The sequence below is a fragment of the Enhydra lutris genome, unplaced genomic scaffold (assembly GCF_002288905.1).
Source record: "Enhydra lutris kenyoni isolate GAN:26980312 unplaced genomic scaffold, ASM228890v2 scaffoldscaffold64, whole genome shotgun sequence".
Lineage (NCBI taxonomy): Eukaryota > Metazoa > Chordata > Mammalia > Carnivora > Mustelidae > Enhydra > Enhydra lutris.
Genome location: NW_019154148.1, coordinates 1,730,942 through 1,756,744, shown reverse-complemented (window position 1 = coordinate 1,756,744; position 25,803 = coordinate 1,730,942). Strand labels below are relative to the sequence as shown.

At 35.0% G+C, this 25,803-nt stretch overlaps 1 protein-coding gene across 2 annotated transcripts in view; it reads left to right on the top strand.

Annotated features, from left to right (window-relative positions):
• The window catches only part of LOC111158846 (Dmx like 1), a 125,725-nt gene that overhangs the window by 6,816 nt on the left and 93,106 nt on the right, over window positions 1-25,803 (top strand). For both annotated transcript variants that reach the window (XM_022521130.1, XM_022521129.1), the window contains exons 2-6: window positions 9,897-10,022; window positions 12,868-12,939; window positions 15,773-15,851; window positions 20,265-20,397; window positions 24,943-25,009. In XM_022521130.1, the coding sequence (XP_022376838.1) occupies window positions 9,897-10,022; window positions 12,868-12,939; window positions 15,773-15,851; window positions 20,265-20,397; window positions 24,943-25,009 (477 nt within the window). The remainder of the gene's footprint in view (window positions 1-9,896; window positions 10,023-12,867; window positions 12,940-15,772; window positions 15,852-20,264; window positions 20,398-24,942; window positions 25,010-25,803) is intronic.

Here is a 25,803-nt window from a genome sequence, read left to right as displayed (position 1 = left end):
TGTGCTTTTCATGTCATATCAGAAAAGTCATGACTAAGACCAATATCAAGGAGCTTTTTCTCTGTGTTTTCTTCTGGGAGTTTTATGGTTCAGTCTTACATGTAAGTCTGTGATCCATTTTGAGTTGATTTATGTGTATAATGTGAGATAAGTGTCCAGTTTTATTCTTTTGCAATTGGATGTGCAGTTTCTCAACACTGTTTATTGAAGAGACTGTCCTTTCTCCATTATGTATTCTTGGTGCCTTTGCTGAAGATTTAGTTGACCATATGTGCGTGGGTTTATGTCTGAGCTCATGATTCTCTTCCTTTTTTGTTCATGGTGCCTGTCTTTATGCTAGCATCTTAATGTTTTGATTACTATAGCTTTGTAATATAGTTTGAAATCAGGAAGTGTGGTGCTTGAGCTTGATGGCTCAAGCTTAGTTCTTTTTTAAAAATTTTGTTTATTTCTATTTTGTTCAATTAGCCAACATATAATATATCATTAGTTTTTGATGTAGTGTTCAATGATTCATCAGTTGTGTATAACACCCAGCGCTCATCACCACACATGCTCTTCTTAATACCCATCACCCAGTCACGCCATCCCTCCATCCGACCCTCCCTTCTCTAACCCTGTTTGTTTCCTGGAGTACAGAGTCTTTCATGGTTTGTCTCCCTCTCTGATATCCCATTCAGTTTTCCCTCCCTTCTCCTTGGTCCTCCACACTGTTCCTTATGTTCCACATATGAGTGTCAGGCTTAGTTCTTACTCAAGATTGCTTTGGCTATTTGGTGTTTCTTGTGGTTACATATGAATTTTAGAATGTTTTTTGGCCTGTGAAAAATACTATTAGAATTTTGATAGGGATTGCATTGAATCTGTAGATTGCTTTGGGTAGTATGAACATTTTAACAGTAGTCTTCCAATCTAGGAACACAAGATATTTTCCCATTTATCTGTGTCATCTTCAATTTCTTTAATCAGTGTCTTATAGTTTTCGGTACACAAGATCTTTCACCTTTTTAAAATTTATGTTAAGTATTTTACTTTTTGATGTAAGTTGTTTTCTTAATTTCTTTTTTGAAAGATTCATTGTTAACATGTAGAAATGCAACGGATTTTTATGTATTGATTTGTATCCTATGACTATGGAATTCATTTGTTCTAATTTCTTATTTTTTATTTTTTGGTAGAGTCTTTAGGGTTTTCAGTATATCTTGTTAAATGTAAACAGAAAGTTTTATGTGTTCTTTCCAATTTGGATGCCATTTATTTTTATTTATTTATTTATTTATTTATTTTCATGCCTGATTGCTCTGGCCAGGACTTTTCAGTAATGTTTTGAAAAGAAGTAATGAGAGTAGACATCCTTGCCTTTCTCCTGATCTTAGAGAAAACCTTTCAGCTTTTCACCGTTGAATATGGTGTTCATATTGTGGGCTTAGCATATATGGCCTTTATTAAACTGTCCTTGAATCTCAGGGATGAATCTCACTTGATTATGATGTATAATCTTTTTAATGTCCTTTTGAAATTTTCCTCTTGGAATTGAAATTGTTAAGGATTTTTACATTTATGTCAATCAGGGTTATTGCAATGTAATTTTCTTTTCCTATAGTGCCCTTGTCTAGGTTTGTAACAACATAATGCTGGCCTTGCAGAATGAGTTTGAAAGTATTCCCTCTTGGGGTGCCTGGGTGGCTCAGTGGGTTAAGCCACTGCCTTCGGCTCAGGTCATGATCTCAGGGTCCTGGGATCGAGCCCCGCATCGGGCTCTCTGCTCAGCGGGGAGCCTGCTTCCTCCTCTCTCTCTGCCTGCCTCTCTGCCTGCTTGTGATCTCTCTCTGTCAAATAAATAAATAAAAATCTTTAAAAAAAAAAAAAAAAAAGAAAGTATTCCCTCTTCAGTTTTTTGGAAAGGATTGGCCTTAATTCTCTTCAAATGTCTGGTAGACCTCGCTGGTGAAACCATCTGATCCTAGGCTTTTATTTGTTGGGAGGTTTTCATTACTGAATTAGTTAGTGTATTATGTTTTCTCCGTTTTAATTTCTGAGAGAGAGAGTATTGATAGTGATAATACACAAAAACTAAAGCCCTTAAGGAAGGGGATGGGAGGATGGTTAACCTTAATATTTTCTTAAGAGTGCAAAGAATTCCAACACCAGAGAATTTGAGAAACATTGCTTTATAGTATTCCATTGTATGATTATACTACAGTTCATTTGTGTATTCCATTGTTGGTTGATGTTTGGATTGGTTCTACTTTGGGGTGTTGATGAATAGTTATGAATGTTCTTTTTTTTTTTTTTATGAATGTTTTTGTTCATGTGTTTTAGTGTATGTATAGACACATTTCTGTTGGGTATAAACTTAGAAGTCGAATTGCTGGTTATTGTGTAGGCATGTGTTTAGTTTTCCAAAGTAGTCGTACCATATTAATTTACATTCTTATCATGGTTATGGGAGTTCTGGTTGCTTTATGGTCCAGATAAGATATTCTTTTTTTTTTTTTTTTTTTTAAAGATTTTATTTATTTATTTGACAGAGAGAGATCACAAGTAGGCAGAGAGGCAGGCAGAGAGAGGGAGGGAAGCAGGCTCCCTGCCAAGCAGAGAGCCCGATGCAGGACTCGATCCCAGGACCCTGAGATCATGACCTGAGCCGAAGGCAGCGGCTTAACCCACTGAGCCACCCAGGCGCCCTTTTTAAGATATTCTTAATTATGGGAAGAGATTAGAGAAAAATTATTAAATTCATGCCAGTGTTTGTTTATAGGGCATTGAGTGATAGCATAACAGAGTAAGTAAGAGTATGTCCTTTCCCACTAGTTATAACTTGGTTTCAGTCTTAGTTGTGCTTCCTGCTGGCTCTGAGACTTGAGCCAATTACTCAGTCTGTCTAAGCTTAAGATTCCTTAGCAGTAAAATGGGGTGATTATCGTATAAAGTACTACACAGAATTTCTTGTAGGGATTAAATGGGTTACGGTGAAAAGCACTTGGTATTGGCCTTGCAGTATATTGCCAAAGAGAAGAAAATAGGCCCAGAAGACTGTACGTGAGTAAAGATAAAAGGAAGCAAAAAAAAAAAAGTGGTAGCAGTTTTTGTTTTAACTTTTTGAAAACAATTACTTAGGTTTTATATGTTTTCATTACTACATAGAAAATAACTATTTAGAGATAATTTCATGCCTAGAAAAAGTTATAAAATAAAAATAGTACAAGGGCGCCTGGGTGGCTCAGTTGGTTAAGCGACTGCCTTAGGCTCAGGTCATGATCCTGGAGTGCCAGGATTGAGTCCTGCATCGGGCTCTCTGCTCAGTAGAGAGTCTGCTTCTCCCTCTGACCTTCTCACCTCTTATGTTCTCTCTCTCTCTCTTTCTCTCTCTCACATATATAAATAAAATCTTAAAAAAATTAAAAAAATAAAAATCATACAAGGAACACCCATGCTGTCATTACTTAGATTTGGCTATTGCCAATAATGTACTCCCATTTTCTTTATCATTTGTGCTCCCTAGACCTGTGTGTGCCTATATAATTTTTTTTTCTGAATACTTTGGGGATGTTATGTATGTTATAATTCTTCACCCTTAAATACTTTAGTCTCATTTCCTAATAAGAGGAATATTCAGTTACATAATTACAGTATACTTATCTATTTCATAAATTTACATTGATAAACTTTTAGCTAATGTATTACCCATTTTGGGTTCTGTTAATTGATATGAGAGTGTTCTCTATAACGTTTTTACCCCTTCCAATACAAGATTCAGACTATGATACCACATTTAGTTATTGCGTCTCTTTAGCATCATTTCTCTTGTTCTTTATCGCTTCAACAGTGGCATTTGAAGACTTTAGTACTTCCCTCCCACTTTTAAAAAACAAACCTTTTCTGGGCGCCTGGGTGGCTCAGTGGGTTAAGCCTCTGCCTTTGGCTCAGGTCATGATCTCAGGGTCCTGGGATCGAGTCCCGCATCGGGCTTTCTGCTCAGCAGGGAGACTGCTTCCTCCTCTCTCTCTCTGCCTGCCTCACTGCCTACTTGTGATCTCTGTCAAATAAATAAATAAAATTAAAAAAACAAAAACAAAACCTTTTCTCATTTCACATTTGTCTAATGTTTCCTCCTGATTAGATTGAGCTTATGACTTCTTGGCCAAAATTCTGCCTAGATGACGTTGTGTCCTCTAGGTATCCCAGTTGGAGGTTCCTGATATCTGTCACTTGGGATGTTAATTTTAATGACCACTAAAGGTATTGCCTAATTTCTCCATTGTATAACAGATTTTTTTTTCTCTTTGCAACTAATAAGCAATATCTGAGAAAGCCTTTGAAGACCCTGCAAATATCATCAGCCTCATCATCATTTTCCCCTAGGTTGACTATACACTGATGAGATTCTTGCCTGTTTTTTGCACCTTCTTTCTGATATAACAGAGTGTTCTATGCCCCTATTGTACTACCCTGTTATAGTGCTATACTGAGCCATTTCTTCAGGGAGCCCTGATTTCTTTTAGTAGAGAATGCTATTAGAGGCCAAGATCAAGGTACTAAGTGATCTCATTGCTTTTGGGATATCTGCTTCTTGGCCTTTCAATAATATAGAACTAGCACATATACACGTGTATATGCATATAGCAAGTTAGTATGCACATACATACACATATACAAACATGTATTTACATGTGTACATGGAAATATGTATATTTTGGAAAACATGATTTTATACCAGTATTTCCACTTCCATAACAACCTTGCTTGACTCTTGTATCTTTTTCTATTTTATATTTTTGTTCCTTTTCTTTATACAGTGAGATCCTTGGCTCATTTGCTCATTTCTGTAATATATCCAAAATAGTTTCAGAATTGCATTGTCCATACCACTATAATTAAAAAACAACCTACAAAAAACATTCAGGATTTGTTTGTACTTCTCCCCACCCTGCCTGTGAGATAATAGAAAATACATGTATTGGTCTCTGTCCCCAGTTTCTGGCACAGAATTCCTGACACTTCAAAATTTCTAAGTGATAAGAACATTAGGAGCATCACTTGTTACAATATTTGGCTCTTTTTTTTTTTTTTAAGTTTTTTTTTTTTTTTTTTAGTAACCTCTGTACCCAGTGTGGGGTTTGAACTTAGAACCTCAAAATCAAGAGATACATGCTTTGCTGACCAAGCCAGGCAGGTGCCCCCTAATATTTGTGTCTTGACACTGGGTCCTACCACAAATCCTTGTAGTTTATAAGGGTACTAGGAGCATCTTTTGTTCTAATGAGGAAAATCTGGGTAGGCTTCTGGATGGCTCCTCGTGTGGTCACCAAACAGATCAAACCAAGGTCAGAAGCTTGGAATTTTGAGTCCTACCTCCCATTCTCCATAGACTAGAGAGGCACTGGGAATGGAGTTAATAATTGGTCATGGCTGTGTGAGGAAGCTTCCATGGAATCCCAACAATATGGTGCTGTTGGGAGCTCCAAGGTTGGTGAACATATCCGTGTACCAGGTGGGTGATGCACACCAGCTGTATGAGGACAGAAGCTCCGTGCTTGCGCCCCTCCCAGGTCTCGCCTTGTGTGTCTCTTCATCTGGTTGTTTTTCTCTATTCTTATCAGGTCTTTTAATAAACTGGTAAATGTAAGTAAGTGTTTACATGAGTTTTGTAAGCTGTTTTAGTGAAAAATCCAAGAGAGAGGAGGTCATGGGTACCTTTGCCTTTGTAGCCAGGTTGGGCAGAAGTAATGGGTAATCTGGGGTCCCCTTGAGATTACCATCTGAAGTGTAGGACAGTCTCAGTTAAGACTGAGCCCTTCACCTGTGAGATCTGACGCTACTCTCAGGTAGATAGTGTCAGAATTGAGTTCAATTATCAGATACCTAGTGGGTGTCACAGAATTGTTTGATGTGGTTAAAAGATCCCATATCTGTCCACAAAAGTATTGTGAATATGGTAGTAGTGTGCGAGTAAAGGAGAAACATGGGAGGTGGACTAGTTTTTTGCTTTTCACTACCCAAGACTGAAAATATGGGGTCAAAATCAGTGTTTGGTAAGTTGCTTGGTTCCTTTGGCCCTTCTTTCTTTTGGTGTGGATATGTAGTCATTTGAAATGTACTTAGTTCCTTTGTTTTACCATACCCTCCCCCACTCTGACTGATTTGTCTTTGAGTATGCATTATGTTAATATGTTTTCAAAAGTCATTTTTTCCTGTATCTCTTCTACTCCATCCTCCTCACCTTTGTAGATAATCAACTTTATTATTCCCTAGTTTTATCAATCCTGTGTTTTTAATTGTAGTAAACAGATTCATTTTCCTTGACTCTTACCCAAAAAATGACATATATGTCCTTCTGTACTTTGCTTTTTTTTTTTTTTTTAAAGATTTTATTGGGGCACCTGGGTGGCTCAGTGGGTTAAGCCGCTGCCTTCGGCTCAGGTCATGATCTCAGAGTCCTGGGATCGAGCCCCGCATCGGGCTCTCTGCTCTCTAGGGGAGCCTGCTTCCTCCTCTCTCTGCCTGCATGTGATCTCTGTCTGTCAAATAAATAAATAAAATCTTAAAAAAAAAAAAAAGATTTTATTTATTTATTTGATAGACAGAGATCACAAGTAGGCAGAGAGGCAGGCAGAGAGAGTGGAGGAAGCAGGCTCTCTGCTGAGCAGAGAGCCAGATGCGGGGCTCCATTCGGGGCTCGATCCCAGGACCCTGGGATCATGACCCGAGCCGAAGGCAGAGGCTTTAACCCCCTGAGCCACCCAGGCGCCCCTGTACTTTGCTTTTTTTTCACTTAATAATATCCCATGGAAATCACTCCATGTGAGTCATAGATGGCTTCTTTCTTATTTTTACAGCTGTATGATACTCCATTGTGGATATTTACTATAGTTTTTTTTTTTTTTTTTCAGCTAATCTCCTATACACAGCAGGCTTTTTAGGAGATACATTTACAGATTCTTGAAAATGATTAAGAAATGGAACATAATGCAAATATGGTTTGAGTCTTTAGTCCATCCTATGTTTAATTATACAACCAAATAAAGTGTAAAAATTTAAGCTCATGAGTCAAAAATACCCGAAGATCTTTATTCTAACCCCTGGCATAATAGTCAGCTCATGAAGTGTAGACTGTAATTGGTTATTTCCCTTTTTTTCCCCTATGTAGTAGCTTATTGTCATCCATTAGTTATAACTCTAAGAGAAGAAAATGAGGACCGAAAGAGAGATATTCCAGATAAGATTTGTCATTTCAATTGATTTGAAGTTTACCAAAACTAGAGAGAGAAAGCTTTGTATGTTTTAGTACTGTCACTAAAAGAAAGTCAAATGACAGGCTGTATTAGTGTATTACAACTGCAGCAACAGAACAAGAGTAGTTCAGAACTGGGTTAATCTGTGAATGATGAAGGGTTAATTATGCAGTAAATTGCTATCTTCCTCTCTGTACGGCTAAGTGTTTCTGGGCTAACTATGCATTTCTCAACTCTGCAGATGTTTAGTACTTGTATTAAACAGTAATTTTCTGAGGAACTTCAGGATTAATACAAACTTAATTCAGAAAATTGAGAGTTGTAGTTGATTAAAAATAGTTGCTATACAATATCTGAAAGTAGGTAGACAATTTTAGGTATGGCAAAAGGAAGGCAAAGTTATGAAGACATGTTTTGAAAAAAAAAATATATATATATTCATTCATTCCAGTTAATGGAACTAAAATTTTTTGTTTAATGAATAGGAAATCTAAATTGTGAATATTTGTAATTTGACACAATGTTTTGGGATATAGTGACTATCGGTATTTTATCAAAATTTAATATTGAGGGGAAAAATCAGTTTCTAAAATATTAATATATTTAGAATATTGCAAATAAAAATTTTTCTTAAAATAAGTTTTTGGAATTTATTCTTGCTAATAGTCTTGTGACAAGCCTTGTGATCCTACCGTGGATATTTATATAGGTGAGCAGGCCATCATGAGATTTTTGTTTGTTTGTTTACCAAGCCAATTTTTTCCACTATATGACGCCAATAGAACCAGACTTGATTGTCCCCAGTTCCTTTTAGGAAAATTCTAGTCAAGGATACTTAACTAGGGAAGTCCTCGTGGTGTACATACAGCACTTAGATCGAGAATCAAAAGAGATCAAGATTCTAAAGCCCACTCTGCCACTAAGAAGTTCTATCAGCCTATTTAGGCCTCATTTTCTTGTCTGTAATGTGAGCAGATTTCTTTGTATGTTCTCTCAAACGCCTTTCCAAATATTTTTTGCTGGCACATACAGAAACATTTTGGCCTTAGTAAAAATTAAGGTCATAAAGTATATATTATTATCTTCTACATTAAGTAAGGTATATGTACAGGTGCAAAAATGAGAGAAAGTAAATAATTACTAATACTTTAAGAACTTATATTTGGTTGGGGTAAAGTTTGTGATAGATGTTTTGTTCTCAGTGTCATACTTCATGGTGGCTTATATGAGTAAGTTCCAAGAAGAAAGCCATGAAGAAACTCCTGTGATCTAAGAAGTTCGACAAAAATATACAGAAAAAATTCTGGTTGGAAGAGTTCTGCTAATTGTAAAGTTCAAAAAGAACTGTAAAATGCTTGCTAACAAGCCTTGAACTATACCTTTTTATTTGTTTGGTCATGGTGGCTGTTTTTTGAAGTTAAATATTTCATTTATTTCATAGATATTTATAAAGAAGCCCCTTCATTTAGAATTGGAGGTGAGAGCAGAGAGCAAGATACACTTTTGAATGCTATCGTTTTGTTTTGTAACTTAACTTGCATTAATGAAAGTGGATAATAGCCAAGATACTTAAAAATCATGTTACCTGCTATGAAGAAGAATAAATAGTAATGTGATAGAAAGTAATGTAAGAGAGAGAGGAAGGGACCGTGTGTGTGTGTGTGTGTGTGTGTGTGTGTGTGTATGTGTGTGTGTGTGTCTGTCTGTGTGGTTGGGAACTAAGACATGAATGTTGAAAAAAAGCTAGATGGACAAAGACCAGGCAGAGAGAGGTAGATAAAAGACCCCGTAAGGTGGAAAAAGATTGATATGCTCCAGGACAAGGAAAGGCAGTGTAGGGACAGGGCCAATGGAGGGGACAGAAAGAGTAGCTTGGGATGAGTTTGGAGAGTTAGGACAATAAGGGCATTGAACCATGGCAAGGAGTTGATTTTATTCCAAGTGCAGTGGGTAAACTATCAAGGGGTTTAAGCAGGGCAAATTCTTGCTTTAATAAACATTTTTTAAAGATTTATTCATTTATTTATTTATATTAGAGAGACTGAGAGCAAGAGAGATCACATAAGGAGGAGGACGAAGCAGACTTGCCACCAAGTAGGGAGCCTGGTGTGTGGCTTGATTCCAGAACCCTGAAATCATGACCTGAGCCAAAGGCAGACTTAAAACTGTCTGAGGACCTAGGCGCCCCTTTAATAAACATTTTTAAAGTTGACTCTTTTCAGGGTGCCTGCTGTCTCAGTCAGTAGAGCATACAACTCTTGATCTTGGAGTCATGAGTTTGAGCCGCACATTAGATGTGGAGTCTACTTAAAAAAAAAAAAAAAAAAGGCATGACTGTGTGGAAAGGAATTAGAGGGAAGCAAGAATGGAAGCAGACTATTAATAGTAGTGGAGGAGGGAGATAGTGGTAGCGTAGCATTCAGTGGAGGTGGAAGAAATGAATGTTTTGCAGACAGGACTGACTGATTTTGCTGATGGGACTGAATATCAGAGGTAAAGGAAATATTCTCAAATAATAGAGGTTTTTTTTTTAAAGGGATATTTAAAATTGCTTTTTTGAAACATAATATTTAGTTAAAACAGTATTTAATGCCAGTATTCTACTTGATAAATACTTTCTTGACAAGTTTATCCTTTTTATTCTCCCCCCCCCTTTTTTAGGCTTATGCATCTGGATGTGACATTGTTATACTGGGAAGTGATTTTGAAAGATTACAAATAATCCCAGGAGCTAAACATGGAAATATTCAAGTAGGATGTGTAGACTGCTCATTGCAACAAGGCAAGGTTTGTAATCTTGTAATGTGAGATTTCTTTTGAATATGTTTTTTGTCAGGATAATCTCCCAAGTATGTATTTCCTGTCGAATTTGCTTTGTTTCAAGGACAATGTAGCTACAAATTTCTTTGGCTCTCTGAGATGCACCATAGAAAACAAACTCCTGACTCAGATATGTTTCAGATTGACAGGAATTCTGTTCTTACATAATTTCAAGATACAGCATAATGTTTTCCTGTGAGTTGATAAAGGAGTATTACCCCGTAGAACAGATCTAAAACTTACTTATTTAAAAACTGATTGGATTAAAGGAAAGGAATGACAGTAAACCTTCAATCTATTTACAAATAAACTACTAAAGAGAAATCATTTGTTAGAGTTGTTCTTTTGCTGTAGTATCTCCTTATAATTTCTGGATAAACTTTGTACTAAAATGGAGGTCAACTCTTCTAAAGTGCCTAGTTTTTTAATTAATTTATTCCAAGTCTATAAGAAAAATGAAAAATTTTGTTTGGACTTCCATTTGCATATGAAAGTAACAAGTAACCTTGAAAGTAGGAAAGCAACAACAACAAAAGAAACAGGTTATGATTCTGTATCAGGTGAAGTACAGTTCTATACAGTAGCAGAATAGGTAGAGTCATAGCTAGTAGGCAGCATAGTATATAGCTAAATATAGCACCATGTAGGCAAGGCCAGGTCTAGGTATATTTACAGCTAAATTGGGGTGGACTTTGCAGATTTACTTAATTTTTTGCTAGATGTTTAAATATATTATTGGACTATATGATTCCACTAGAATATTTTGTGTGAGGAATCAAAAGGACCCAATCTTTTTTTTTTTTTTTTTTTAAATCTAATCATTCCTAATGCACCTGCCAGTCTGAAAAGTTACCTCTTAGTATCTAGTGTAGAGGTACTTATGGTAAAATGAGTTTCGGCTCTTACAGTCTTTCCCTGTTTTGGACTACTGTGTTACTCCTGTGTCCCTTCCCTTTACAGGTTAAAGTGTCTCTCATCTTTCTGTTGTTTACACCTTTCATTCTCACTATATTACAAAAATGATCTTTATTATGGAATATTGAAAATCCTTGAGACTTCCCCCTTTTCTCTTCATGTTTGTTTGGTCTCCAGCTCTATAGTTCTGTAATCCTCATTACTGTATTGAAACTTGCTCGTAATATCTACACTCACATAAGCCTGGCTATGTTGGAAATCCCTTTTAATAACTTGCAATATGAGTTATGTTTTCATGATAACCTAGATTACATGACAGTCTAGATTAAAATAGATGGGTCATTTGGTTTCGTAGTCATTTTTTTTTTTCCTTTTAAAGATCCTATTTATTTATTTGAGAGAGAGAGAGCACAAGCAGGGGCAGTGGCAGAGGGAAAGGGAGAAGGAGGCTCCCCACTGAGCAGGGAGTGGGCCACCCACTGTGGGGCTCCATACCAGGACCCTAGGATTATGACCTGATCCAAAAGCAGGTGCTTAACGGACTGAGCCACCCAGGTGCCCCCTATAGTCATTTTTATAAAGGGCAGATTTCCTTTGGGTCACAGATATTCGTACAAATAAATGGCTTCTCACCATATCAGGAAGAAAATTTGTAGGTTATGATACTTTAAGTGGGAAGTGCTGCTTGATACTGTAGACATCCAGTATTTTAGCATTACTGTTTTTTTTCTACTATAAGATTAATTTTCATGAGAAAATTCATCTGCATTTATCTTATTCATTTGCTTAAAAACATTCTTTGCCTCCCATTACCTTGGGAAAGTTCAAATTGTTCACCTGAGCATGAGGCCCTGTACAACCTGGCTTAGGTCTGCCTTTTTGGACGTACGTACCTCACTCTGTTAGCAGGGACATTCCGTTCCATCTCGGCTGGTTGTCACTTCCAGGCATACTTCACCTCTTCTAATCTTTGCACTTGTGTTCATACTTGTGTTATGCCCCTTTTCTATAATTGAATATTCACCATTCTTTGAAGTCCTACCCACTCTTAAAAGCCCAAATTCAATAAGGCCTTTCAGACTGACTCAGTGCAGATGATTTCTATATCCTTTTAACTTCTTAGAACACTTAAAAATAGCCATTGAAAGTTTTTTTTTTCTGTTATATATTACATCCTCGTTGCTTATCCCCTTCTTTTTGAGATTATATTCTCTTATTTTTATCCCTCATTCGTTTTTGTATCTATCAGTCCTTATTTCTGATATTTCATTGTTCTTCATTGTGGCTCACCCAAGCTATAATAGTAGCCACCTTATAGAACAGAGCCATTGATTGAAAGAGTAAATTTTAAAAATACTCAGACAAAATGGAGTATTAAAAAAATACATTTCTTATAGCGTTTACAAAGGAATAGATCTAAGTTTTATTTTTATAAAGCTAAATACACACTGACAGAATTGTGAACTTTGAAGACAGATAACCTAGAAATGGATTAAATCCTATCTCATTTCCACTTGACAAGGAATCTATCAATACATTTTTTTCTATGATAAAGGGACTTAATATTTACCATGTATCTTACAGGTAATTATATACTAGATCCTTTACAGATGCTGTTTTAATCCTCAAACTAATTCCATTAGGAAGATAGTATTATGCATATTCTAAATGTAGATAGAGACAATAAGGTACAGAGAGATTAACTTGCTGGTTACACAGTAGGTGACAGTACTGGAATTCTGACTGAGGTATGGTGGTCTCTTAAAACTGATATTCTCAAGTATTCATACATGAAATTGTGAGGGGGCTTATTTTAATTTGTATTATTTCTTTCGTCTTTTGATTCATAAGTAAGTTAACATATCCATAAGTTTTCTTTCTTTTTTCTTTTTAAAAGATTGCAGCATCCTATGGAAATGTTATCTCTGTTTTTGAACCAGTTAACCTACCGAAGCAAAAGAAAAATTTGGTCAGTAATTTATCATTTTTCTTTTAGGAATTAAAATGTCTTGAGTATTAAAAGACACTATTTTTAAGAGTATAAAATCAGAGTGATCATCAGATAAATTGTATAAATTATACCATAATTTAAAAATAGATGTTAAATGCCACTTCCTTATTTAAAATATGTTTTAAATCTTAGATTGAAGTAGAAGTAAATCAAATTGTGTTGATGAATTATATGTGTTTTTTTTCTTCTGACATTTTCCTTTATGGAAGGAGTTGTTGACTCTTGTTGACTTTTGTTGAAGAGTCAACAATTTTAAGTTTGGTAGTTTATTGCTAATGGCAAACACCATTATGTAGTGAAGTATGGCCCTTTGTTTTTGTTTTTTATTATCTTCTTTAATATACTTCTGTTTTTTCTTAAATATTTTGTTCTTAAAGTTACATGTTTTAATTGCAGAGTCTTAAGCTACCTTTTAGGACTTCCCCCCCCTTATTGTATCATGTAATATAACTGTTAACAGGTCAGTAAGTGTTTATCTTTATGAAGAAACTATATTCAGAAATAGTTCTGAAAACTGGCGAAAACAACAGTTTATAAGTATTAGATTTCTTGGGTGCTTTAATGCTCTAAATATAATTGTCCAGGTTATTTTACCCATTTCTACTGAAGATTAAACTGGTGATTTAAATTATATGGAAGAGGATCAGCATAGTATGGTCTTAAGAACATTATCTTAGGAACCATAGAACTGCTTTCTTTCTTTATCTGCTGCTTTCTAGTCATTTGATCCTAAGCCAGTCAGTCTTCCCAGGCTCTTTGCTCAATTTTAAAATTGGTTAATAGCTATTCATTCTTCATGGGCCTCTTGGAACAATGACGTGATATCAAAACTGTGCAGAAGTATGCTAACTAAAAGTAATTATATTTTAATAATATATATACCTTTATATATACCTTTTATTATTTTTCATTGCCTTTTCACTTAGCTCATTAGTATCTTACAAATTCTCTCTGTCTTAGTATGATAGCTATTGTTTCTTTTTTATAAATATGACAGCAGGTACCCAAAGAAAATCAGTTGTTGACCATTGAAATAGCTGCTGAGCCACAGAACTAAGTAAAACCAACTGTATTGATTCCTAATATGAGCATTCTTTCCCCTACCTAGTGTAAATGAAAAACATTTTCTCTAGGTTAACTGATACTCATTTTAAAATTTCATGGAAAGAGAGTTATAGTCCTCCCCTGATTTATATTTGTGTTGTGTATTACTTAATGAATCCAGTATTAGAGGCCCTGATAACCTGTGAATTAGTAATTGATAGTAGTAAAAATAAGTGATTGTTCTGCCCAGAATGATGTATTTCAAATAGTACTCCATAAATATTTATTGAATAAGGTAACTGGCTTTTTAAAAAAGTCAGTATGTTTAAAAAAATTCAGTATGTTATGTTAAAATGCCTTTATTATGAAGGGTAGAATCAAGAATTTTAGTTTTTGTCCATTTTCTCATGTACTAAATAACATTTTTTAATGTAATGCTAAAAAGTCGGTGAGAAAAGTCTGGTTTATTGTTAGGCAGCACTGACTTTGGAGAAAGGGGTAAAAAAAAAAAAAAAAAGCTTGATGAATAAGGGGAAAACCGGATCAAATGGAAAAGGACTTATTAGAAGGTACACAGAATCTGTAATTCCTGAATAGAGTCTCAGAGAATCTCTAGATTCTCATAAAAAAGATATTATTTCCATTCTAGAAAAAGAATTATTTCCATTCTAGAAAATTCTTTTAAGGTGGTGATTCTTCATGAGTGGAACACTTCAGAATCACTAGTTGGACCATGTGTCCAGATCCTGCCCTGGGGATTTCTATATCTGTAGGGGTGGGGTTGTGCCTGGACATTTCTGTGTCTAGTTCTAGAGAGGGTTCTGATGTATGCTATGATTAAGAGCCATTCCTGTAAGGCAGTATTTCATAAAAGCATATTCTGCAAACCATCTCTATCAGAATCACTGGGGGTGTTCATTTAAAGTACAGATTCCTCATTCTTATTTTTTTGAGCCTAAACCTTTGGAGATGTATTCAGAAATTGGAGTTTTTAGTGAACATCTTAGGTTATTGTTCTAGAGTATGAGAACCGCTGCATTCAAAGGTTGTTTATGGGTCTCAGTCCTGCAGAGGTTAGTGAAATCAACTTAGACCACAGCCTGAATTTAAAAGAAAAGAAAGTAAAATGGAAAATATTAGAGTGCATCACATGTAGTAAGGGTAAACTTAGATTGCGTTTATTTTTTGGGTCCTATTGCAACATATATTTCTTACTGACTTACAGGTAAAAAAAATTGGAAAAAATGTTACTATAATGAATGAAAAAATCTTATATAATATAATGGATATGTTACATCTCGTAATCTGAGTTTTCTCGTGTAGTTTTTGATCGCAGGTGAGGATGAAACCTTAAAAGAGAAGGAAGCCTCAGATAGCACAGGCCCACTTAAAATTAAACATTTGTAACTATAATAATATGAGGTAATCATATTACAAAAATCTGAGGTTAATGAGAATGTTGTCCAAATTGGCATATACTTACTGGTCGTTTATGCTGAAGACAGACTTTTGGCCCTCCAGGAATAGGTAGTCATTCTCTCACAAATCTCTTCCATCATATACTTCTTATAATTCTCAACTGAATTGAACATTTTGTTCCCTATTAAAAATGACCGCATGGTCACTTGTACCCCCCCCAAAAATAGCATCTTGTATTATTAAGAATAACAAGCATGAATGTATATATTTGATAGAGAAAAGCTGCCAATACTAATTGGTTAAATGAGTTTTTTAATTTTAACTTTAGGAATTATATAGTCAATGGCAGAAGAGTGGCCAGTTTTTTCTGGAATCAATAGCACACAACATAACTTGGGATCCTGCAGGTAAGAAATGGATCAACTGAAATGAAACATCACTTGCCTAGGCTGTTTCTTTTAGTACTTTCCTGTATTTCAGTTCTGCTTTGTGTGAGATTGTTGGGAGTAAAAAATAAGTAAGACGTTATGTTCTTTTAGAGCTTGTACTGAAATGAAGACAGATATTCAGTATAATAGTACCTGTTGTTTTGGGAAAGAGACTTAATACTCTCTGGAGAATCAAAATTTCATTGAAGAGGAGCTTTTTGTCCTACAATTAGGTAGATTTTAACATTAAGAGTGGGGATAGATGGGAAGAGAGAAAAAGAAGTGAATTTTAAGAAGAGATAATGTGTGTATATATCACTTATATATTTCTGCATTAAAATCCCAAAGCCATTTTACCAGTCTCCTGCAGTGAGCAAAGGCACAGAGAAAGAAAGCGTAAGATACATTCTCTTAATGCTTAGGACTTCATTAAGGCTGGAATGAGTTTGGTGATAAGTAAGACTGCAGCATATTATAACAGGCCTTTAAAGCTATGCTAAGGTATTTGAATTTCATTCTTTTTGACTACCCAGCAAAATATTGTAGGTTTTGAAAGTGGCTTGTGCCAAGCTAGGATTTATGGTTTTGTACAATTTTTCTGGTAGCAGTAGTTGGAAGGAACAGGAGGATAAATATTTATAATTACTTATAATTACCTTTACACAGTGTGCTTTCACAGTAGTCTGAAAGAGAACTAAGAATTTATTTCAGGACCTTTAATGTAATAGGTGCTGAATTAATGTTGCATGACTAATGAAAGGAGTACATAGATATGAAATGCATATAGGTGATAGAATTGACATTACTTGACAGTTGGATTTTAAAGTATTTTGAGAATATCTGTGATCATAAGTGGAAGAGGGATATGTAGGAGTTCTAGATAGTGGAACATAGGTTTTGTTTGGACATGTGGAATTTGACATGTTTGCATATCATATAGCAATTCCCAAAATATAGAAATTTCTAGAATATAAGAAGTTATCTTTGAAACATAGAAGCCATCAGTTTAGATAAGATAGGTTGCATCTTATTATAGTACATGAAATGACTGAGAAAAATGTTTATTTAGAAAACAAAGTTCAGAACCCTTGGTAATTATTTTAGAAGATAAAAGATTATCTTTGAGATACTTTTTAAAAAAAAATCAGTGTTTTAAAATGTTTTTTTCTTATGTAAGGATGTAGGATTGATATCTTCAAGCTGGTAACCTATATGTATATTTTATGCATACAGTGGAAAGAGGTCACACTTGGGTTCAAAGTTGGCATTTAGTTTAGTACAACAGTTTATGTATAATTTTGCTATAGCTAGTGAGACTTATGTCCCAGTTAATACCTGTTTCTCCAATGTTTATTAATAGTGTCACCTTCTGCTCTCAGATAAGTTCCTATTTGGATGATACATTATAAGCTTATTCTATTATAGCACAACATTCTATTGTAGTTATTTGTTTACATGGTTTAAATTTTTGATTAGACAAGAGCTGAGATTCTATTTTATTTAGTATTTATCTTTGCGGGTACATTATATTAGGCTTTCAATAAATGTTCATATATTTGACTATAAGTTTTATGATCATGAAGAAATTACTTAACAGATTAAGAATGGTTAACGCAGTTATAAATTAAGGTAGTATCTATTTCACAAGCTAGGTTTTTAATGATCAGATATGGCAGTGTATTTGAAAATACTTGGTAAATTATAAGAGCCCTATAAAAATAGTGTTAGCAAGTAAGCTAGGTTCTTGAACAGTCATATTTACAACTGCAATTTTATTGCAGTTGTAAATATGACTTAACTCTAAATGTTAGAGTTAAGTGAAATTTCTTTAGTAATAACGTAACAACAATTGCTTTGAAATTTTGTACACTTGGTTTATCAGTAATAATGCTTTGGAGGATAGTATTAATGTTAAATTCTTCTGTCATCATTACAGAGTTGTATCAAAAGATAATTACTTATTTTCCTAACTATCTAGTAGTGACTTGACAACAGCTTATGACCATTATCTCTTTATTGTGATTAAGTTAAAATTTACATAAAAGTTTATTATTTTTCTTTTTATGATCAAAAAGTTTGAAATATAATGGTTTGGTTAAGAAATAGGTTATTGTTGCAGTAAAAATTTGGAAGCAACTAGTATATTATTTTTGCAAGTGAACTTTGTTTATAAATAGATTTTAAATATTTTAAGTGAAGTGTTAGTATTTTGGTTTTGATTGATACTTAACTATATGCTAGGTATTGGGATATAAAGAAAGTTTTTCAGATGATGCCACTAAAATTCACTCTAGTGCCTTTGTGTTTTCTTCTGATCCACTGTTCCATCTGGCTTAAATCATAAGATTTTTCTTTTTAAGACTTTTTATGCTTTGTTTCCCTAGTTTACTATTCATACCTCCACCCTTTGTGTGCAGGTCAATACTCTGTACCATACCTTAGCTATTTTTGTATCATTTCATAACTGGGATTAATTACTTTGTATTCTTTATTAATTTCTTAATCTTTCATGGTATAGCTTAATTTCAGTTTCAGTTTATGTTAAAGAAAATTCGTAAAAACCGAACTTATAAATATAGAGGTGAGATTAGTGGCAGGAATGAGGGGTGGATGAAATACATAACGCGGGGGGGGTCAAGAGGTACAAAATTCCAGTTATCAAATAAATCAGTCCTGGGGAGGTAATGTATGGCATGGTGACCATAGTTAACAATACTAAATTGTATATTTGAAAGTTGCTAAGAGTAGATTTTATAAGTTTTTGCATCACAAAAAAATTGTAACCAATGTGTGATGATGGATATCAACTAGATTTTACTGTGCTGACCATTTTGCAGTATATGCAATATCAGATTGTTGTACACCTGAAGGAAATAGAATGTTATATGTTATATCTCAATTTAAAAAAAATCAAACTTGTGTCTCTTGCTATACTAAACAGTGCAATAATAACCAAATGTGAATGGAATGTCTCATTAATGCTGTCTAGGCTGTTTTTATCCATTCGTGAGACTTTCTGTCTGGTTGCTACTATTTATTGAGCTTCTGCTAAGTGCCTAGCCTGTGCTAGATGGGTTATACAGTAATAGCTAATCATTACAACTCTATACACACTTCTGATTTTAAAGGTGAGAAGAAGATTGAGGCTTAGAGTTTTTCCCACTAGACCAAATTCACATGACTAATTAAGTGACTTATTTGGAATTTAGACACAGGGATTTCTGATCTACAGTCTGTGTTTTGTCACAGACCCTCTTTCTTTTGAAAAAAAAAGTGATCTTTCAAGAAAGACACAAATCCACAGTCCTTAATTGCCAAAGTGAATGCCTTACTTATTTTGAACTTTTTGACCACAGTTGTGTCGCTTTCTTTCTCTTTTTTCTTTGGATGACAACACAGCCTTCTCCTTAATTACCCAAATCATAAGTTGGACTCTGTCCTGGAAACCTCTTATATCTCCTGTTTTTCAGTTGGTGTCAAGCCTTGAAAATTCTGCTTTTGAAATGGCTTTCAAATCCTTGCTTCATATTTTCATATTTGATTCAGAAACTCATGATTTCCTTTGTGTATTATAGTCACTTAATCAGGTTTCCCTGTATTTTTGTTTTCCCTAATCTCATCTATCTCTAGTCTTATTTTTTAAAATGAATCTTTACCTTTCTTTGTATAGTGGAGCCTTTGAAAGCATGGTGAAAATTATGGATTACCTCTCTAGAAAAATGTACATGCTATACAGATAACTTTTGCATATTATCTCAGAAGAGGGAAATTTACAGTCCTCTTCAAGTCCATTTGTTGACATCCCCCACCCCATTTCAGACAACTTGTTCTAAAATACACATCCACTTATGTAACCCCCACACTTAAAGTTATCTATAACACGGTCCAAATTCCTTATAAACTTTGAAAATGCAGTCCGACCCCAGAAACCTTTTCAGCCTTATTTATTTTTCCAAGTCTACTGTGCACCTTATTTCTTAACCGTAAACCAGATTATGAATCCTTCTTGAGACTATATTTGAAATTGCACGGTTTCATGTCTCTCTTTACAGTATGTCTTTACCAGAATGTGAAGTCATCGTGAAAAAGGGACAGTGCTTCTTTTGTCATTGTATCCTTCCCAGTGTCTAGTGCAGTGTCTGGTGCAAAGAAGATGCTCATTAAATATTTGTTAAATTAGAGATTATATGACATAGTCCCTTTTTTCCCAAGCCGCTTCAACAAAGTTAAAATACAGCCTCCTTCCCTCTCCCCCACATCTTTTTGTTATTTAACTTTTCTTAGAAGTTGTGTTATTTTTATATTATTATGTGAAACTCTTGACCATGTGACTTAACTCACTAATTAAATACCTAAATAATAAGTGGTGAATAATATATATATATTTTTTAGGCAATCGTCTTTTAACTGGTTCTAGCTGTTTGCAACTGTGGTCCAATGCTAACTTGGAGAAACCATCTGAAGATGAAAATCCAGATAAAACAGATCTTAATTTGGGGGACTGGAGATGCATTTGGCATTGCAAGTAAGCAATTAATTAGGGGATTAAAGTGATAAACCTGTTCATGTGGGTTTTATTATAAATGCCTTTTAGTTTGTGTAAAACTATACTAACATAGAAGATTTTTTATTCTGTGATAGGTCTTTTCTTATATACAGGGGATGCACAATTTCCCATGTTCTGCAGATCCAGTTTTTTTAATTGTTGAATAAAACACTTGGAAAGAAACATAAGAAATTGGTTAAGCCTTTGTGATTATCATTAAATAGCAACTTGCTAAATTATATAAAAGGAGACAGGGAGATATAATATATAAGTTGTCATTTTACATTATGGGGCAACCTTGGTAGCTCTTTGGAGAAGAAGATGAAAATAGAGTCTGTTTCATATCTGACACCATAAGAAGTGTCAAAAGAAGGAACCACTGAATTTCTATACAATGAAACAAATACTAGAAGAAAATACAGGTGAATATTGGTAATTTACAATTGCAATGTCTATCATGGTAGCAACTAGTGAAATACACTTTTGAAATGTGGCCAGTCCGAATTGAGATGTACTGTAAGTATACAGTACACACTGGATTTCAAGAACTTAACACAAAGGAAAACAATATAAGTTATTGTTAGTTTTTTTTTTATTGATTTCGTGTTGATAATTTTTTTTTAAGATTTTATTTATTTATTTGACAGACAGAGATTACAAGTAGGCAGAGAGGCAGGCAGAGAGAGAGGAGAAAGCAGGTTCCCCTTGGAGTAGAGAGCCCGATGTGGGGCTCGATCCCAGGACCCTGAGATTATGACCTGAGCCGAAGGCAGAGGCTTTAATCCACTGAACCACCCAGGCACCCCGATAATATTTTTGATATACTAGCTTAAATGAAATAATTTATTATTCTTTAAGATTTTTTTTATTTGAGGGTGCGCGAGAAAGAGAGCGAGCAAGCATGTGTGCACACATGAGTGGTGAGAGGGGCAGAAGGAGAGGGAGAAGCAGGCTCCTGGCTGAGCACAGTGGTGTGGGTCTGAATCCCTGGGATTCCAGGATCATGACCCGAGCCAAAGGCAGACACTGAATCAATTGAACCACCCAGCTCCCCTTAAATAAAATAAATTCACCTGTTTCTTTTTACTTTTGCCAAGTGTGGCTACTAGGATATTTAACATTGGATGTTTATGTTCTATCACTGTTGCATGAAAAATGCTGCCTTAGATTAGGAAAGACATTCTAGGTATGATGCCAGAACTAGAAACTGAAAGGAAGGGGGAGGAAAGCATAAATAGTTGTGACCATATCAGTGAAAAATTCCTGTAAAGCAAGGAAACTAAAATGTTATGGGGAAATATTTGCAATTTGGAGTTAATGCCTTTTTTTAAAAGAAGGTCTTAAAAATTAACTAGAAAAAAATAGCAAACAAAAATGAACAATGAAGAGGAAAATTGTAAATGATAGTACATATCAATAATAGCAAATTAAATAAGAACTGATGGACCTCACTCAAAATCAAGAAATGCAAAATATCCAGAAAGAGCAGGACAAATAATATCCATTATTACTGCGTGTTTACAGAACAGGTACTCATATTCTGTTAATAAGGGAGTGCAGTTGATATTTTTCTGAAGAGCAACTTGGAAGTATGAATTGACAGGCTTAATTTTTTTATGCCCTTGAGATACTAACTCCAAATTTCATTCATTCATGCTGCAAATATTTGGTGAGTGTTTATTGTGTTTCAAGGCAGTGGTAAAAGTGCTTGGAATATAGCATTGACCAGGTGGGGAAAGACTATAAACCAGGAAATCTATATGACAGAATGTTAAATGGCATTCTTTCTGAGTCAATATTATATGAAACAGTAATAAGAAATACATCAGATATTAAAGTGAGAGGAAGGTAGACCTGGTATAAAGTTTAAAAGGAGGTTTCAGAGCAGTTGGTTCCATGTGTTTTGCACCTCTCAGCTAGATCATATGCGTTTTAAAAGGGATTTAAAAAGGGTTAACATATGGAAAAGGAATAGGATTTTGCCAAGAAAATTCTTCAGCAAGATTTGTCTTTGCTCTGGAGCCTTTCATGTAAGCTTGTGGAGAGGAAGTAGCAAAGTGTTATATTGCCTTCACCGAAGGGCTTCTGTGTGTTGAACTGAAAATTTGAAATGTGTTTCGTGCATTTGGGAGAGGGGAAGAATCTTAAGTTAAATTAAGATCAGAGCCCAGGGGCACCTGGGTGGCTCAGTGGGTTAAGCCTCTGCCTTCAGCTCAGGTCATGATCTCAGGATCCTGGGATCGAGTCCCGCATCGGACTCCCTGCTCAGCAGGGAGCCTGCTTCCCCCTCTCCCTCTGCTGCTCCCCCCACTTGTGCTCTCTCTCCTTCTCTCACTCTCTGTCAAATAAATAAATTCTAAAAAAAAAAAAAAAAAATTAAGATCAGAGCCCACAGTAGTAACTTGGACTGCACATACTATTTGTCCAAAATGGTTATTTAATAAAGCAGAAAAGCCATGGCGCTTGGGTTTCAATTTAGGAGCAGCTGATGATTACGCCAACCAGATCACATTTAAACATAATTTGATCACATTCCTTTTGTGATGCCTTTAAAACACTTTTTATACATGCTAGATGAACATCTAACAGCCAGAGAAAGGTGAATAGGGTAAGAGGAAGAAGAGTAGAGGTGACTTCTGAGTGTAGACCTGAAGGAAGTGAGGGAGCAAGCCATGTGCGAGGATGTCTACAAGAAGCATGTTGTAGGCAGAGGGATCCTCAAGTGCAGACTCTGTGGTCAGGGTGTGCGTAGGTTGTGGTTGGAGTAAAGACTGCTTGGAGGTTATTGTGAGGCTTTTGCCTTTTATTCCAAGTTAGGAAGCTCTTTAGGATTTTGTGCTGTGGACTAATTTCCTCTTTAAAAGGATCTGCCTTAGCTGCTATTTTGAGAAGACCTGGAGACAAAGGTCACAATCATGGAGAGGATTTTCATGGATATCAGGCATTTTTAACTATTTGTTTTAAGAATATCTTTAGAATTAAGCAGGTGCATAAAAATGCATATACAAGAATGTTCACTGCACCACTTTTTTTGTAGCAGCAAAAATAAGTAAACAGCAGGAGTAGTTAAATAAATTATTTTGAGGCATTGCATGTGTCTGTAATGGAAATAGCATAGCCAGTAAAATAATACAGACCTATACACATTGATATACACATATGGTTGTTACATACTTTAAAATAAATATTACAAAGCAAACTGTAATATATGACCTCACTTTCCATCCCCTTCTTCCCTATATCCAACCACAAAAAGTAGATAGAGAGGGAGGGTGGAGAGAGAGGTCTGGAAGTCTGTGTGTTAAAATGTTAGCAGTAGTTTTCCTGGAAATGGGTGTTGTGGTATAGGTGAAACTGATGATTTCATTCTCTTCTTTTCATACATATGTATCAGTGTTTTCGATTACATATTTATTACATTTAAAATCAAGAAGAAGAGGGTTTTTTTTTCTTAGTTTCAGAGGTAGAGTTTAGTGATTCATCAGTTGCCTTAACACCCAGTGCTCATTTCATCAAGTTACCTTCTTTTTTTTTTTTTTTTAAGATTTTATTTATTTATTTGACAGATCACAAGTAGGCAGAGAGGCAGGCAGAGGGAGAGGGAGAAGCAGGCTCCCCACTGAGCAGAGAGTCTGATGCGGGGCTTGATCCCAGGACCCTGGGATCACAACCTGAGCTGAAGGCAGAGGCTTTTAACCCACTGAGCCACCCAGGCACCCCAAGTTCCCTTCTTAATGCCTGTCACCCCATTACCCCATTCTCCTCCACCTCTCCTCTAGCAAACCTCAGTTTGTTTCCTAGAAGAAGTTATCTTAATTTGGAATGAACTATGACAGAATTCCTCTTTGGCCTCCTTTACCAGTAAATTTAAGACAAATTTATCTAAGCATGAAATTGGGTGAAGAAAAGGAAAGCAGTGGTAGTGAGTGTGCTCTTGAGATCAGCATATAGGGGTAGCCAGAAGGGAAGGCACTGAAGGGACAAGAGCCAAAGCTCCTTGAAAAAGAAGAAGGCAAGTGTGCGCCAAGTGTATAGGTCAAGCTGGCAGGCTGACTTCAGCCTGCTTACAAGTCCCCCAGTATCCCACATATAATCTTTAATTACGTAAATGCTACCTTAAGGGAAAATTGATTTCAAAATCTTGATTTATTGTCCATGAGAATGTATGTTAGAATGTAGATATCTCATGGCTTTGGAAATTTAATTTGCAAACTAGAAAATGAAACCTTTCTCTTTCTCATATTCTCAGGCAATGAAAGCTATGATTCTTATTCTTTGTCCTAAGGTTTAAAGACTGATAATATCAGTAATTCTTGAATTATTCTTATACATAGATTATTTCATATAAAAATAATTTTTGTATTTAAACATTTATACTTCTTATTTTATAACTGTGAGATATACTTAAAATTGAGTTTGAAACTTATGTTATCACAAAATTGCAAGTTGCTGAATATAGCTTTTAGAAGTAATATTGAATTCTAATTTTCCTTAAAAATTTTTTCTTACCTGTTTGATTTACAGAACTGCTTCCCAAATTCATCTAATGAAATTTTCACCAGATGGAGAATTTTTTGCCACTGCTGGGAAGGTAATTTATGAAAATGCTATTGCTATTGGTTTATTTTGAAACATCAAAAACAGGAACTGGTTTCATTCTTTTAATGTATTGACATTGAAAATATTTTCTATTAAAATGTTAAATAGCAAAAATCGGGCTAAATATTATGTGTTAAAAGGCAATATGGTATAATTGAAACAGAGAATGGTATATCTGGATATAAAGCTGCCATTTACCAACTTTTTTATTTTGGTCAACTGGTTAATCTTTTTGAGCAAATAGAAGAATTTACAGACTTTCTAGAGGGACATTTGTAACCATTTCATGTTTTTACCTGCCAATGTCAGAACAGTATATTTCCTTGAAATTATTTATTTGTAATTATTGGTTCACCAAATAGTTCACTCACAACTGATTGTGTGAAGTTAATTGTTCTCATGGATCATAGTTTTTTGGAGACAGGGGATGTGACATACCCTAAATTCTCAGGGGGGTTTTTGTTAGGAGACAAGTAAAGCTGTTCATTCTGATTGACTTTAAGTGTGGAATGCAGTTGTAGCTTAAAAGCAAAATGTGGTACATTCTAATCATCTTGTTTTCCCTTACTCCCCAAATTAAGAGATGCTGCTTTAATTATACTTAGAGTATTTTCTATAATAGTAGCTATTAACTCCTTGTTACCATCTTCAGCACTTTCTTTAAACATTCATATGATACTTCATGAAAAGTCTCACTTTCAGAGATTAACAGTCTTCATAACCCTGCTGGTGGTAATGCTTTCTTATTTGATATTTGGCTAAGTGGGAAGACGATCCTATTTAGCA